The following is a 12,490-nucleotide window of genomic DNA, read 5'->3' as shown; positions in this document are numbered from 1 at the left end:
GGAAAGAAAGAGAATGGAAATGTCAATTGTATTCAGAATTCCGAATTTGAAGTTTCCTAAATCTGACATAATAGGGTACATTTTGTATGTGGAACGTAGAAGTTGTGTAGTATGAAAACACAAGTTCATTAATTGCCATCTTTTGCCATCTCAGGATAAATAAAGCTGGTCCCGAGGCACGATGCTGGCTTAACAAACCAATCGTCATGGGTTCGAGTCTCGGCTCGGAAGAGAGACTGTTAGTGTCAGTAGAATCGTAGCGCCTAGCCTCGCAGTTGTTCTGTACATTGAATAGTTGGTGGTGAAGTCTGTGTATAATAAACAGAAGGTCAAGCTCCGAATCGAACACCAAGGCTTTGTTTTTTTAGAGTAAATAAAATGATTTCAAACTTTAGAGATAAAAAAACACTTCTAACCTGTATGCAAGAGTTTTTACATAGATTTAAAAATGATCTTATTCTAAGCTGCTGTAGCACATGAAAAAAAATAATTTCGAAGTGAATTTAATTTTCCACCTGCAACAGTTACATGTGCCAAATCATAATGCAGCTGAAATGTAAGCTGAAATAATTACCTTCCCAAACCAAAAGTATAGCGATAAAAAACCTTTCCGTTTTGAGTGCAATTTTATATAACTTTCGTTTTTGGCTTTTTTTATTTTTGGATCCCTTAAAAACTTTTTTTTCTTTAAGAACGTTTTTATCATTTTCTTTTGCTTTCCTGAGCTCAGTAAACTATTTTTGTGATCACTGTGGAGCGGTCATTCTTATCATTTTGTGCTCAATTTGAGATTATTTTCGTTCTTGGTATTTCATGCATTACAGAAGCGTTTTTTGCTATTATTTACGTCTCCTTTTTGCTCTTGGTTGATCAAGATCATTAAGGTCATTCATTATTTCCTTTTTTGTCATTGACCTCCACGAGTGTCATTTTAATTTCCTATTTTATCTTTAAGATCTCCTGAGAAGTAGTTTTTTTACGATTTTGAGCTTAATTTTGGATAATTTCTCTTGCTACTTTTTTTAACCTGGACACTTTTGCGGCATTTTGTGATTGTTTCTTTCCTGACTTTTAAAAGTTTTTTTTTGTAATTCTGAGCCCAATTTAGGATCATTTTCTGTTGTTTTTTTATTTCTGACCTTAAGAAAGCATTTTTTTATAATTCTAACTTTCAGAATCGTTTTTCGTCATTCTTAATTAGGGATCGTTTCCTTCTTGGGTTTTTTGATCATTCTTGTCGCTTTAAAATTTCGCTTTTGAGCAATTCTCGCTGAAACCAGGCCACTAGTTGCACAAAGTCTTTCGAATTTGATATCAATGCACATATTAGTTAGGAATAGAAAAAAAAAGATTATGCCATTTTTGTTTGATTGAATTTGTTGACCCCTCGGTCACCAAGGGGTGAAATAGTTTATAGAAGAGTGGAAAATTTAACAATTCTTGATGTTTTATTTGAGCTATATCTCTGGAATTCGTTATGGAACCTACTACAAGTAGCACTTTTCTGTAAAGAGGAATGATAGGGCTTTCATTTGGAGTAATCAAAATTTTGGCCGCTATCTTGAATTTGGCCGCCATCTTGGATTATATCAGAAAAATGCAATTTTGACCATATTCGCAACTAACGATTTTCGATCTGATACCAGCATTAAAAAGCTGAGAAAAAAGCTATAAGATACAAGCAAAGAATTATGTGAGCATCAGTGTTAACCTTTCAATTGAACGAATTTTCCGAACGAAGTTTCGTTCATTGAATACCGAAATGTGCATGAAAACCAAACTTTAAGGTATTCTAGATTATTTCCAAATTTGGATTTCTCTAGCTTCTAGAAACATATTTTCAGAGCTTAATTTCCGATTGATTGTTTTTCCATTTTTTGCGTTTTATTTGAACTCAATTTGAGATCACTTTTTTCTGGTATTAAGGAATGTTGTTCCGCCATTCTGAGCACAATTTTAGAAATGACGTTATGTGTCATTTTTTACACAATTTTAGGTCATTGGCTTTTTGGCCTTTACTCGTTTGAAGAGACGTTTCTCACCATTCTGAAGCAAACTTGAGAGTTTTTTTTTCTATGCCCTAGTTTCAAGAAGCATGTTTTGTCTTTCCGAACTCAATTTATTCGTTTTTGTGGCTCTGAAAAGCGTTTTTATTTTTCGATAATTTTCCTTTTTATCTGTTCGGGACCCTTTTTCGCCGTTTGGAGCTTAATTTCACTGGCACCAAAAGTATTATTTGGCTATTCGGAACTTAATTTAGGATCTTTTTCTACAAAGATTTTTCTAATCTCCACAATCGTTTTTTTCGGGGTCTAGAGTTATTTCGGGATTACTTTTTTTTTCTTTGGCCCTATGCGCATTTTTTTGTATCTGAACTCCTTTTTCTTGTTGAGTAGAATTAGAGTTACATTGTTCATCGTTGTGAACTTTTCCAATAAATTCCTGTTTATTTTGCGTGTCCGCTTGAAAATACTGATCAGGCTTCGAAAAAGTACTGCGGTGCGACACAACACTGACGACTGGGCTCTCTTTTTACTTTGAAGGCCTGGTGAATAAGCTACTCATGAGAGCTCACATACAGCTAAAGCTTACACAGGCAACGAAGCTGTCGTGTGTTACACACGATAATTCATTATTACGCATGCATTTTGTTCGTTCTGACTTGACAGCCTAGTTTGTTCTCTATGAGGATGTCTTGTTGGTTTGGCCTGACATGTTGATAGCTTGCTGATCGACTGCGGCCGTCATCGATGATTTTGGAATCGCACTTCTTCGTTTCTCCTCTTTTCTCAGATTGATGCTGTAATGAGTACGAAGTGAATCCTAATCACCTGATAGCAGGCACGGTTTTGTGCCGAAGGATGTAGCGCTGAAAAAACGATCATTGGCAACAGCTTAGAAGAACCAACAAACAGAAGGTGATGAAAAATAACAGCCCGTTTGGCATTGCGGGCTGTGTGCCGAACGTATGGGGTGGGGAGCAGGGAGAGCTGTGTAATGCAATGAGAGCCGAATTAGTTTTTGAATTTGCTGTCACAGAAAGACAGTACTTTTCCGAAGCTTGTTCGAGAGTGACCGCAAGTGACAAGTTCGAAACAACCTTCTCTCACTTTTGTATTATTGCATGTTGCGGAAATTTTACAAAAATGTGCCCTCCTGAAATGCATTATATGATACTGCCACTGTGTATAGTGGTATAGTTCATATAGGATGGCATTGTTACTGTCACTAAAACATTTTTTGACACAAACATCTTAATCAATAGGAGAAGAGGTAACTTTTGGTTTAGGGGCTTAGGGCTTATTACGGTTTGCGTAGCCAGCTTAGGTTCCGTAGCCTACAGATCCGTACGAAATTCGCGTTCTATAGGACTCTGATCCTCTCGCTGGCGGTCTACGGGCATGAATAGTGGACGTGGAAGGAAGCCGATCAACGAGCGCTTCTAGTCTTCGAGCGTAGAATCCGAGTTTCATGCAGAAACAAAGAAGTTGAAAATTTAATATTACCATAGTAGGCTATGGTTGTTGTTGCATAAAACCATAATGAGGGCAATTTCAATACAAGCAATTGCTTCGAAGACACTATAGTCCTAAAGTAAAGCACTTAGCCACTACACAATTAAGTTTGCGAAATTGATGTTTTAAACCACTGTGAACAGGTGGGAAAGAAAGTGTTGTCTCATAATGATAACCAGTTCAAAAATGCATTGATGTAAAATTATGTTCTACGCTATGTTACCGTAATTTTAAAACCCTAAAATATCGAGAGCGTCTCGTAGTTGACTACTTTAAAATGCTTAAAACTCCGTCAGTTTCAACGGTTTAGCTATACGGAAAACTGTGATTGTTTCACGCTAACTAGTACAATGAAAAAAGGGGAACCTTGTTAATCGCATATTTCGACCAATCGGAGATAAAAACAAAGCGAAACCTTCAATGTCAGTTTAAATCAAACTATATTTTCTTCCCAGGCACAGTATACAAACGAATAGATAGATATTGTATACTTTTTGTTGTGGTGTTTTGCTCACTCGAGTGCACAAGGACACATTCACGGGAAGTATCACTCTCAGTAGTCCCGTATAAAAGCTAGCATACAGAAATAACTTTTTCAAGATAGTTGGTTGCACCACCGCTCTGGTAGAACTGAGCCTTGCCACCACGGACTAGCCTTTGCTTCTCCCTTTTGCGACAGATCTCCTGCTCAGGCAGCATCGGGACAACACGTTCTTAATTCAGCCGCCTGCTCCGGGTCTGAAGCTGTTGTGAGCCGCCCCTAACCTGTAAAACAGACGCTCAGAAAGGTTGTGCTTTTCTCCGAGGGGCCTTCCCCTCCTCCTTCCCTGTCAGCATACGAACGAGGTGCCACCACGGATTGGTTATCATAAGCTTCGCTTGGTTATTAGTTCCCGGCTTGTACCATGAGAAGGTAAAGATGCGACGGATCTCAATTTTATGCCTCCAAATACACGAAGTACTGATTGTACGCACTGCCCAGCCATTTACCAACCAAATTTTGATACAACCGAAGAAAGAATATGCCTTTGTAATATCGTGGATAAAATTGAGTTTTACCACTATCCGCAATGTTTTGGCGAGTATCAGAAAAATTTTACCTATCAAATGTTCTGTTGTTATATCGGTAGCGTTTCCTATTATTTTCAGAATATTATCAGCTGTCCCAGGAATTAAAATGAAGTGATATTTCTTTTTCTACCTTCTGTAGCCGGTTTATGAGAAAAAACACCTAAAGAATGAGGGGCTACGTAGGCGACAAAATAAGAGAGACGTCGAACTAGTTGACGAACATTTAGATAATCTTTTACCGAGTGATTAACAACTCTCATGGCTTCCTCACAACTTTTGGCACTTTCGAACATTTTACTGTCACTCTCCGATAAATTTTCATAGTTTTTTGAATAATTTAAGACGATGTTTTAACTCTTATTTTAGAAATAAAGCTATGAGAATAACGTTGGCCAGATCTAGGTTGAGCTTTGCCAAAGCTTCCAACAAGATCTGGCCTCTCTGGTTCGTGGAGCGACTCCCCCACTCGACAGCCCAAGCGTTGAAGTCGCCTGCCACCACCAACGGTGTTAGGCCCGTTAGCTCCATGGATAACAGGTCGACCATCTGTGCGAACCTTTTGGTAGACCAACGCGGCGGAGCATAGCAACTGCAGTAGAACACTCCGTTCACCTTGGCAACCGCGTACCCTTCTTCTGAGGTTGAAACAACCTCCTGAACCGGAAACCTGCTCGTCGTCCATATGGCCGCCATGCTGGACCTATCCGCAACCCAGTTACCGTTTCCGGGAGGGATGCGGTAGGGGTCCGATACAATGGGGATGTCCGACAGCGACTCAGTGGCTGCTTGGTATAGCAGCTGCTGAGCCGCGTAGCAGTGGTTCAGGTTTAGTTGCCTCACCCTTACGCCCGTGGTTTCGTAGCCGGCTTGCCGGCTGGGCACCTGGGGCCTCCCATAGAGTGTTTGGCATTCCGTTTCCCGGAACACACCATACCCTTTGGATGCTCCGCACATCCGCCCCCAACTCCTTGAGCTGGGTTTCGCCCCTCATCTTTTTCAATACCTCCGAGTACTTAGACCTGTCGGTCTTGAGGATGAGGGCTTCCCCCCTGCTCTTGGCCTTCTTGGCCTTTAGCGGTCGTTTCTTCGCTGCTTCGTCTTGGCGTTTTCTACCTTCCTGGCGCCCTTTTCCTACCACGGTAACCCAGGGATTTCCCGCAGTAGCCGCTCCGGTCGATACTTCGGCCCTTGTACCTGTTGGTGTGCTGTCCCGCGTGGATAGCGCCACCAACCGCTTTTTCACATTTTCGGGGGCCGTTTCTCCCGGGGACTGCCGCGTTCGCTTAGCGGTCTGCCCCGTAGAGCAGATCACTGCGAACGTGAGGGCATCGGTCTGAACCCCTTGGATTCAGTTGCCCTCTTCTTCCCCACCTCCTTCACAGCCGCTTCAACCCGCGCCACGAGTTCGGCGTACTCCTGTTGAGCTTCGTCAATGGTGGCCCGAAGCAGGAGGAAGCTCTGCTTCAGGTCCCTGGCGATATTGCTCCTATTCACCGCGAACTCGATGATCGCATCGCGCTGTTCGGACAGCGCTGCCACCCTTGGCCGCTTGTCCCTACTCTTCTCGATGGCCTTGACAAGCAAGGGACCGTCCACCGTTATATCCGGTGTGGAGACTGGCGTGTTGGCCTTTCCGCCGCCGGATTCTACTGCATCCGTCTCCGCCTTCTGCTGCGGAGACCGCTGGATGCCGCCTCTCGCAAAAGGATTCGGTAGTCCCTCCGCGCTCGTCACTTGTTTTTTGTTGGGATTCATTTTAATTGGGTCCCCCTTCCAGCCGCTATCCTTGTCCATAGACGAGAAGTCGCTTGTATGGTCCCATGGTAATCTAGGCCGGAGCAGTGAGGCCATGGGTAAGGGGGGTCACCATAGCACCTTATGACGCCCCCGCCCGCGTAAGTCAGGAAAGGGGCATCTTGTCTTAGGACTAGTTCCCCCCCATCTGATCCTTCTCTGCCTGATTCCCACCAGGCAATGGACGCGAAACGTACTGGAAGGCCTGCCAGGTTTTACGGGACGGAGACCCCTGCACCGGGTACCATCTCACCGTTTCAAGCCGCTGTCACGCGACTTTACTAAGGGAGCTCGATGCAGGTGCCAGCCCTTGGTCTTGGTTCCGTATCAGAGTCCGACTCGAATCCGTTTCGATCGCTGCCAGTTGCCATAATTGGGGCCTTACTGGTGTCAGCCCCAATGGGCAGGGTGGGGGTGCATTTGGTTGATGGGAGCGGCACTACTCGCTCCCTCAGAGATGCTTCCGGGTACTTGTGGCATTTACGAGGAGTCGACGGCCCAGTGCCTGACCCTCACCACCCCTAGGCAATCTCCCGCTGCTGGTCCGGGGTTGTTGGGTACTGTCAGCGGTCTCCCTCATATTACGTGACCTCGGCGATCGCCACGCGCCGACCCGTGGTGGCATGCAGCTCTGCCAATGGGCGCAGGCGCATGAATCACGAGCTGTACGAAGTATACAAACACGCTGATATTGTCCAGCTGATGAAACACGGCAGGTTACAGTGGGCTGGCCACGTAGCACGGTTGAGCACGGGTGGATGAGCGACCGGCAAAGATAATATTTAGCAGAGAACCGGATAGAGGCCGACGACTTCGAGGCAGGCCGCGCACGCGCTGGATGTGTGCTGTCGACGAGGATGCCAGAGCAGCGGGTGTAAGGGGAGACTGGAGAGTAGTCTGGATTCGGCATAGGATCTTAACGATCTGTCGCCATAAAAACAAAGTAAAGTAAGTAATTCTTGGTTTAAAAATTAGCATATCCTTACTAATTGTAAATCTTTTGAAAAACGAACTTAAAAGTTGTAAGTGGCCCCGTCTTTTTTCAACATTATGACATTCCCCCAGTTTCGCAAAACAAGCTTTGAACCGTTTTGCTGCTCGGAGAGAAGACAATAAAATTCTTCTTATCACCCTATTGCCTGTTGTATATTGCACATATATGGAAAGTATTATTGAGTCGCATGAACACATGCAGCCTCTGAACCTCTGATTGGTAAAAAACTGCGTTTCATCAAAGCTTGACAATTTTCATCAGTATATTAGTTCGCATGATCGAATTACAATTTTTTTGGTGGCCTCTCTAGCGTTTGAAAGTAGTTTTTTTGATTTTTTTTCACCATTTCCTGATTTTTGTTATTTTACACTCATTTTAGAATCTTTTTCTTCCATCATTCTAAAGCCAATTTAGGAATCTTGTTTTCGTGACCTAGTTCTAGTTTTAAGAAGCATTTCTATCGTTTATCCTGGACATAAATTCTTTGTTTTTTTTCTGTGGCCCTTAGAAGCGTCATTCTGAGCATAATTTGCACTCATTTCATTTTTTCGATTTTTTCTGGACTCTGGAAGCGCTTTTTTTCGCTGTTTTGAGTTTAATAGTTAAATCTTTTTTTCTTCACCTCTTTTAGTCTAAGAGTGTTTTTTTGCCATTCTGAACTCAATTTTTGATCATTTTGTTTTTTAGGCTTTTCTGGCATCAAGTTTTTTTTTTTTGCTATTCGGAACTTAATTTGGGATCATTTTTTTCAAAGTTCACTAGTTTCCATTAGCATTATTGCGGTATCCTGAACTCAAGTCAAGATTATTATCTTCTCTGATTTGATCTTGGAAATGTTTTTTGAACTGAACTCAATCTTAGATGTACATTTACGAGACAAAGAATGGTGCCTCTGTAGTGTTGGTTCCCAGAGTCAAAGATTTCCTGCACCAGTTTTTGTACCTCTTTTCAAGCCATCTGAGCAAAATATCGTTGAACTGAGACGAACATCAGAAATGACCACAGTCTACACGCGTCGTTTCGCATACCATGTAGGGAATGAATATCATAGTTATCCTAAGGCTTCATTGCGCCATCCAAAGTCGTCACTGGCCTCCTTTTTATAGCTTTTTATTTAATAGACTGGGGTCTTTTTTACGTTCGTTTTTCTTATTTGTTTTTTTAAACGTGATTTTGTTTACAATAACGCGGCTTATTTTTACGCGATTTGGAAGATTATTTGGACGCGGTATCAAACAAGTTTAATTTTAGAAAATTTAATCTAATCTTTTGAACGGGGTACAATCAATCGCGTAAAAAAAGACCCCAGTATACTAAGATAACCCACAAGAATTCTATTAAACACTGACTTTACGCAAAGACTGTAGGTTTGAGTGCTGTCACGGTCGCCATGTAACGTTTAGTACTAAAAGACTTCGACCGTGATATCTATTTCAGAATGATATACCACGTTTAGTGGCTGGTTGGATAATGATTTATTTTTGCGTTTAAAATTCGTTATAAGTGTGTCCTACTGGAGACACTTGAGGCACCGATATGTATATGAAGCTTTGTGCACGATTAGTGATCGTTGTACATGCGAAAAATGGAAGGATATAGTCCCTAGAACATTCATGACTGTACACTTGGTAACAGCATAGTTCATTGAAGTAGTAATGTAAATTCCAGGTATTGAACTGGAAGTTCGATGCCGAGTATGTCCATTTCAGTATGTCCCCATTAGTGTGTTCTGCTGGAAGTGTATAAACGAAAAACATGACAATTACACGTGGAATGCACATGTCACACAAATCCATGTAGAACAACAATCACCAAAATCAGAAATAGTTGAATCCGTCTTTACAATCGAACTTGCGAAAACGGATCCGTCTTCAAATCCAAGGTTTCACTAAGACCACTAGTATAGATTCCATCATGATGCTTTAGATTACCAAATTTAACAGTTCGATCTTTTGCAAGAGTCTGCTGTTATTTGGAAACGACTGGAGCTCTTTCGGTAGAGTAATATATTTAAACCCAAGACCTCCTTTCTGAGAATTCCTGATTTCATTGCTATATTCAGTTAAGGCTCGCCTGTATTGAACCCAGCCGTTTTGGTAAATGAAAAAGTTTTCGACTACTTCTCCGAGGACTATGAAGCATTTTGTTCCATCACTGCTCTGCCCTGCTTGACTGGACAACCAATACACTAAGCATTCATTACTATTTAGCTGAATTGTCATGGATTCCAGTTCTGAAGCTGTTTCAATTCTGCTACCGTTTAAAGGATTTTCCGTCATCTGGTGTCGTCGATATCGATCCTAGTTTGTTTATTTCGGTTCTCTATAAAAACAGATAATTGTTTCCCACTAACCGATTTAAACCAAATGTGATTATGATCAGATAGTGAAGATACATCTGGCACATACCAATCAACAATGTTCTTAGAAATTGCTGGGCTGCATTGACCTCACTTCTGATAGCTTTTTTATTGAAAATAATTATATTTTTCGATAAAAGAAACTTCAACAGGCGCTCACTAAGACTATACTACTACAAACTGCATGGGCTACTACAAACTGCATGGGCTACTCCAAACTGCATGGTTAGCGTTGCGATCGTAACCAATGATGAATGCCTTATTGTTGTCTCTGCAGAACTTGACAAACGAAGTAATTTCAAGAGTAGGTGCCACAGTTTGGAATCGGAAAAATATCTCAATTCAAGCTTCTTTTCTTTCCTCCCGGGCAGGAGAGGATAACAAAATCATAACTCATCAATAACATATTTAGTTAAAAGGACTTATCGTGTTATTTGGAAGATATTCACGTTTCAAACGTGCATAAGAAAATATCATAGAATTTTGATATCATATCTCGCTATGCCTTCAATGAGATGTTTGAGATGATTCTAAAATATCTGATTAAAAGTAAGTTTTTAAGTGAAAATTAATCGACATTGATTATTTATAATGTATCAGTTATGCATTCAGTGTTCAATAAGTTGAAAATATCTGAATCGGTCATTTTCGTGATTTTTAATGCAAATTCTTGGTTTGTTATTGAAATATCAAGCTTTGTTATTCATGTAGTCTTGGAGGAACAATATTTTGGTATTATTTTTTGTTATTTTACCAACTATGTAAACCATATTAAGATCATAATGAGGTGTATTTCCAATATCTGGTTGTGATATTGTAATGATATTTTGTCCTGCTCGGGCTGCTATTCTCTAGCCTTTTTAATCGTGGCTTTTGTTAATGTAAGCTCAATTCTTTCATCTATTTTACCCCTTGGAAGTTGTTTCGATGTTCTTGGCGCAGCTTGAGATAAAATATTTCACGGTTTTTTATAACTCTTAAATTTTTCTTCGTCGTTTTAGAGTCAATTCGGTGTTTAGAAGCGTAGTTCTCTGTTCTGAGCTCGATTTAAAAATAGCTTCTATGTTAGCCATTTTTTACAATTCTGGGTCTAATTTTCTGTTTTGACTTTTGTGGTCTTTAGAAGAGTTTTTTCTTTTTTTCGAGCTTAATTTGAAATGAATTAACTTTTTAGTATCTTAGTGAATTTCAGAAGCTTTTCCGGTTGTTAGCCTGAAATAAGATAAATATTGGCCATGATGGGGAGCTTTATGATCAAATCACGCAATCTGGATGTATGCATGAAATTTGCTTACTTGGGCACTGATTTCCCCGGTGGTGGAGCGTTTTGTAATACAACTAATATTGTCATGCAAATGCAAAAGAGAACGGAAAACTTACGAATAACCGTTATCAGTAAATTTTAGAAAATATTTAAAATTATTTCAAAAGAAGAAACAAATCGAAGACACAGTTTTGACGATTTTGAACATATTGTATACTGTGTATCATGTGCAGAATATTAAGTTTCAAGTCATTTTTTTCGCAACATCATCTGTAACAAACGAGCATCCAACAGGTACTAACCTCGATTTCTTGTGCCTGGTCTTCGATGATGTTCTGATGGTGCTTCAGCGAACTCTCCAGCTCCTTGTTCCGCTCCAGTAGGGTTTTCCCGAGCTCCGCAGCCAGTTGCAGATCTGCAAATATAAAATCGAAAAAAAAAAATCACACTGTTAGAAAACTGTTACGATGCGCAAAATCACCAGGAAGTTTCGCACGAAGGCTAAAATTCGTTAACCCCAGGCTCTCGGATGGACGAAAAAATGATCGCAAATCAATCCCGAAAAGATTGTCCGTTTTTTTTTTTTAATTTTGGTGTGCGGCTAACAATCCGAGACCGATTCGTTTGTAGCTCGATTATCGTTCGTGCAATCGGGGCCGCGAACTGCGCGGCACTGAGCGGCCCAACAAAGCCTTACGTAGCAATCATCCAATCAAATGCCAAATTACGCGGATAATTCAATCAATCACACGTGTTATCAGCGACCTAATGGGGCGCCTATCATACGTGGAAATTTAATAAATTGTCCAAATTAGCCGGCCCAATTAGGTTTTACGGGCCGACTCGGGAGATCTGATCGGGAAATTCGAGAGATATTACCTAGGCCAAGAAACTAAGCAATGGTTGCATATGCTGCGATTACGATGCGCTAGTGCAGTTTGTATTACGTTTTGAGAAAAAAAACTGTGTTTTCGACCAACAGTAAGTAGCTCTTTCGGAAGCGAAGTTGCGCAGCACAAAACTCACTATGTATTTTGCAATGTTTTACTCGAAAAAAAAAACAAAACGAAACATTCGACGGAAAAGCGAAACGAAGGAAACAAACTCGGCTACGCTGCCGCATTCCATTTCGCGGTTTAGGTTAGAAAGACGACGACGTGATAACGGAATGTTCCGGCAGAAGCTGGTACGATTACAGGCGTTCCAGTTTTGCCGGACTCGTCATGAGGACTATCGCGAATTTCGTAACAAATCCGACCGTAAGTGTATTTGTGGATACTGTATAAAAAATGGACGGTTTTCCTTTCTTTCTACCAACAAACACAATAAAAACAAACTGTAAGGAAACAAGATCAAAACAAAAAATTAGATCAAACAGAAAATTATCTCTCTACCCATGACAAATACGATGCATTTTACGCTTTGACGCACTGCCTACATCAAATATTATGCTATTGTTAACATAATAGTTTTGAAAAATTTTGTTGGTTTAC

The 12,490-nt window shown here is 40.8% G+C and overlaps 1 protein-coding gene across 10 annotated transcripts in view; it reads right to left on the bottom strand.

The window, feature by feature from the left end:
• LOC129719162 (uncharacterized) overlaps window positions 1-12,490 on the bottom strand; it is a 280,608-nt gene that overhangs the window by 19,189 nt on the left and 248,929 nt on the right. For all 10 annotated transcript variants that reach the window (XM_055670599.1, XM_055670600.1, XM_055670601.1 and 7 more), the window contains one exon: window positions 11,300-11,412. In XM_055670599.1, the coding sequence (XP_055526574.1) occupies window positions 11,300-11,412 (113 nt within the window). The remainder of the gene's footprint in view (window positions 1-11,299; window positions 11,413-12,490) is intronic.

This window comes from Wyeomyia smithii, chromosome 1 (genome assembly GCF_029784165.1).
Source record: "Wyeomyia smithii strain HCP4-BCI-WySm-NY-G18 chromosome 1, ASM2978416v1, whole genome shotgun sequence".
Classification (NCBI taxonomy): Eukaryota; Metazoa; Arthropoda; class Insecta; order Diptera; family Culicidae; genus Wyeomyia; species Wyeomyia smithii.
This window is presented reverse-complemented; position numbering and strand designations above follow the sequence as displayed.